General features: G+C 41.2%; 1 protein-coding gene across 1 annotated transcript; it reads left to right on the top strand.

Moving 5' to 3' along the window:
- Positions 1-89: 89 nt before the first annotated feature.
- LOC121940415 (ELKS/Rab6-interacting/CAST family member 1-like) lies at positions 90-1,212 on the top strand (the record flags this gene model as incomplete). The annotated part of the gene is made up of 2 exons (XM_042483194.1): positions 90-884; positions 1,024-1,212. Coding segments are annotated over exons 1-2 (741 nt in total), but the record flags the coding sequence as incomplete, so codon positions are not given.
- Positions 1,213-3,602: the final 2,390 nt, after the last annotated feature.

Below are 3,602 nucleotides of genomic sequence, written 5' to 3'. Positions count from 1 at the left end.
AGATCTGCTTCTTATGTTATTAATTGATAACCATTTTTTAAGTGTGCTATTGTCATGCAATTTATAGGGATTAACTGTGTGGTTTTCTTTGCAGGTTGGTGTCATAATTTTTGGCTAGCTCCTGTTGAAAGAGGAAAGTCTGTCAGCAGCATTGTCCGCCCCTTAAAGTGGAGAGCATCAGACCTCTATTTTATCATGACCATTGCACCCAGCATCTCCAGTTGAAGCAGGATCACCACCATATATTGATACAATTGGTGAAAGTCCCGATCACAAAATCAGCAAGAATACTCCAGTTTAGCCGTCAGCTCCATTCTTCCATCTAGCAGAAGATGTACGGGAGTGCCCGCTCTGTAGGCAGAGGGGATGCCAACCATAGTGGAGGAAGAGATGGAGGTGGCACTGGTAATCAGGGATCTGGCCGTTCCCCTCGCCTTCCCCGTTCTCCTCGGATGGGACACCGTCGCACCAACAGCACCGGAGGCAGTGGAGGGGGTCCTGGAGGAGCAGGAGGCAAGACGCTTTCCATGGAGAACATCCAGTCGCTCAACGCTGCGTATGCCACCTCAGGACCAATGTACCTGAGTGACAATGAGGTTGCCATGGCAGGTGACCACCTTCCCAAAAGTGGTGGGACAGTGACGACGATGGGGAGACAGAGGGTGACATATGGGTCAAGGGGCAGCAGCAGCAGCAGCGGAGTTGTGGCTGCTAGCACCCCCAACATCTCCACCTCAGTGCCTGCCAATGCTGTGCTGCCAGCAGGCATGATGGCAGGTGATGCTCTGGCTTTTGGGGACCACCACATGGCCTCCACTGTGCCCCATTCTCTGAGGCAGGCCAGAGACAACACCATACTGGACCTGCAGGCACAACTGAAAGAGGTACGTTGCTCATTTTACTGCCAAGTTTGCAGATTTTCTACATCAAGGATTTGGAATTTTTGATAAGAGATTGGCTTGCTAGGTTCGACAGATCACATTTACAGTGTTTAACTTCTACTCCTTTATCCTACTTTCTTAGGTTCTGCGTGAGAATGAGATGCTACGGCGAGAAGTAGAAGTTAAGGAGAGCAAGCTTAGCTCGTCCATGAATTCTATCAAGACCTTCTGGAGCCCAGAACTGAAAAAGGAGCGAGCTCTCAGGAAAGACGAGGTCTCTAAGATCACTGTGTGGAAGGAACAGTACCGTGTGATTCAAGACGAAGCACAGGTCAGTCTTCCCTTATATTTATTTAAACAGAAAGATGTTGTCGACTCAAAATTTCTGTTTGTGACCTCAAAGTCATTTTAATCCGTCTAAATAGAGTCCTCAGTCTGCCTGGGTCGAACATGTTTCACTATAAAAATGCGTTTCACCCAGTGTGTCAGCTTTCCGTGCAAGTCTGTTTCGCTCTCTTTCTTCCTTGCTGCATAGGCTAGAGGCAGGTTTTTAACATCTAGTTAATCCTCTTATATGCAGCTATATGCTCATGCTTAATAGATGAAAGAGGCTGTAAGTCTAATGGCTGCATTAGCATTTCTGTATGTTTTAGAAAATGCTGGATTTGTGAACATGATAAAAATGTTGAGAAAGCGCAAATTTAGAATGTATGTAGTAGATAAACCACTCCAGAAAATAAGAAATCAACACAAGTTTGTGATAATCAAAAGGCTTCTCTGAGTAGCACTTTGTTCAAATATATTACACATTTGTTATTTAACAAAAAGACAAAGTAGAACACCCAAAATATCAAAATGAAGTGTAAAACAGTCCACTGGACTTATTATAGAGTTAAATATGTGTTGCTGTTAATTCAAATGGCTTCATTTCTGATTTCAGGAGCGTGAACCAAGGATTTTCATACGCTCTTTATTCTGTTTCTACTTCTGTGTCAAATTTTTACTTGTTTTTCTCTTATTTGGCTCTGGATCTAAAGAATAGAAATGTTGATTCTGCAAAAATTTTAATCCATTTCCTTGTTCGGTAGTCTGTGTCAGCCCACACCATGTGCACATTAAATAAAAATACAGGCACATGATCTCTTTTGAAACCCTACAGTTTGTTGTGGGAATTGTACAAATTAAGTGTCATTAATGAAGGGAAACAGTCTTTGTTTCACTGTGATTTTTAATGGATGGGCAGATGTGTATAATTTGCTGTTTTCACTCCTGCTGAGTCACAGAATCACACTGTGGACTAATTCCCAGTAATGCCCGACTTGCGCAGGACTAATCAGTGGGTGCTGTAATTTAAAGATGTCTGCTTTCACATGTCAGCCTCCGCCTCCCACACTGGCACACATGCAACAAAAAGCACACACACAGCCACACACAAAGCCATTTGGCTAATTACTGCCTCAGTTAAACTGCGTGCCCTTATTAAATGTAGGTCCAGTGCATACGTCTGCAATTGTGCAGGGTTCCCTCGGATCCTTAAAGTCTTCAAAGGCATTGAATTCAGCAATCTAAAATTAAGGCCTTAATTGGTATTGAAAATACTTAAAATACTGAATCTTTCAAAAGTCTTAAAATTGCACAGAAATGGGAAGTAGGATTTTATTAATTGTTTTCATTTATGACACTACATCGTAAAAGCTCCAAAAATTAATCTTTTTGTTTTTGTGAAATAATATCAATAAATTCTTCTTCTTAAATGCATCATGATTTGAGTCCAAGCAGTGGAAACTCACATGCAGAGTGAGAAACTCAAAATGACCAAGAAAACCGGACAAAAATGTCTGATGTTTCTCACTTCTGTTGGTAGACCCAATAGATAATATAATTTGTCTTCCATTTGAGGCCACTATAAAAAGGTTTTGACATTTTCAACATTTGACGTAGATGATCTAATTTTTTCACTGTACAAACATTTGGGCAAAATAAAATTGTCCTTCTTCTGTTTTGGTTTTTAGAAAATTGGTCTAAAACTTAATTCCGAGTGGTATTGAAAACATCTTAAAAAGTCTGAAATTTAACTTAAATCTTAAACAGCAGGAACCCTGATTGTGTGTTTATGTGTCATTTCTGTTTCTGTGTTTGCAATGCTGATGTGCATGCTGGCCCCAGCTTTTCCAAAATCCCTACTATGAGGCATTTATGTCCGTCATACTCTGTGATAAGTGACTGCTATTCTGTAGTCTGTTTAAGTGTGAAATGGCTGTCATCTTCCATTTCCCTTTCTTTCTTTTTTTAAAAGTTGGGCACTCACCTAATCATCATCAGTTATTTCTTGCCAAATACTCTTTGCCACACAGATATAATATAACATTCATCATAGGATGTTGTGAAGTGTCAGAGATTAAATGCGAGTGGAGCAGATAAGAGAGGGAGAATCCAAAAAGTATACATCACACATAGAGCATCTTTAACGTTTTGACTTGTTACAGTTTGTCAAGGGCTGTGGATGATCTGTAGCAGAGGTTTGGCTGTGTGTGTCCTCAGGAACTGTGACTTAGTGTTTGAATCAGTTTAGTTGGTGCATCACATCTCTTATTCTTTGTGCTCTCTAAAACGCCGACTGTTATCTCTCCTCAGGCAGAGAGAGTGAGAATATCGGAGCTGAGGATGGGAAAAGGTGTGTGTGTGTGTGTGTGTGTGTGTGTGTGTGTGTGTGTGTGTGTG

The sequence above is a fragment of the Plectropomus leopardus genome, unplaced genomic scaffold, assembly GCF_008729295.1.
Source record: "Plectropomus leopardus isolate mb unplaced genomic scaffold, YSFRI_Pleo_2.0 unplaced_scaffold8645, whole genome shotgun sequence".
In the NCBI taxonomy this organism is placed as follows: Eukaryota; Metazoa; Chordata; class Actinopteri; order Perciformes; family Serranidae; genus Plectropomus; species Plectropomus leopardus.
The sequence above is the reverse complement of the archived record's forward strand: the minus strand, read 5'-3'. Positions and strand labels throughout refer to the sequence as shown.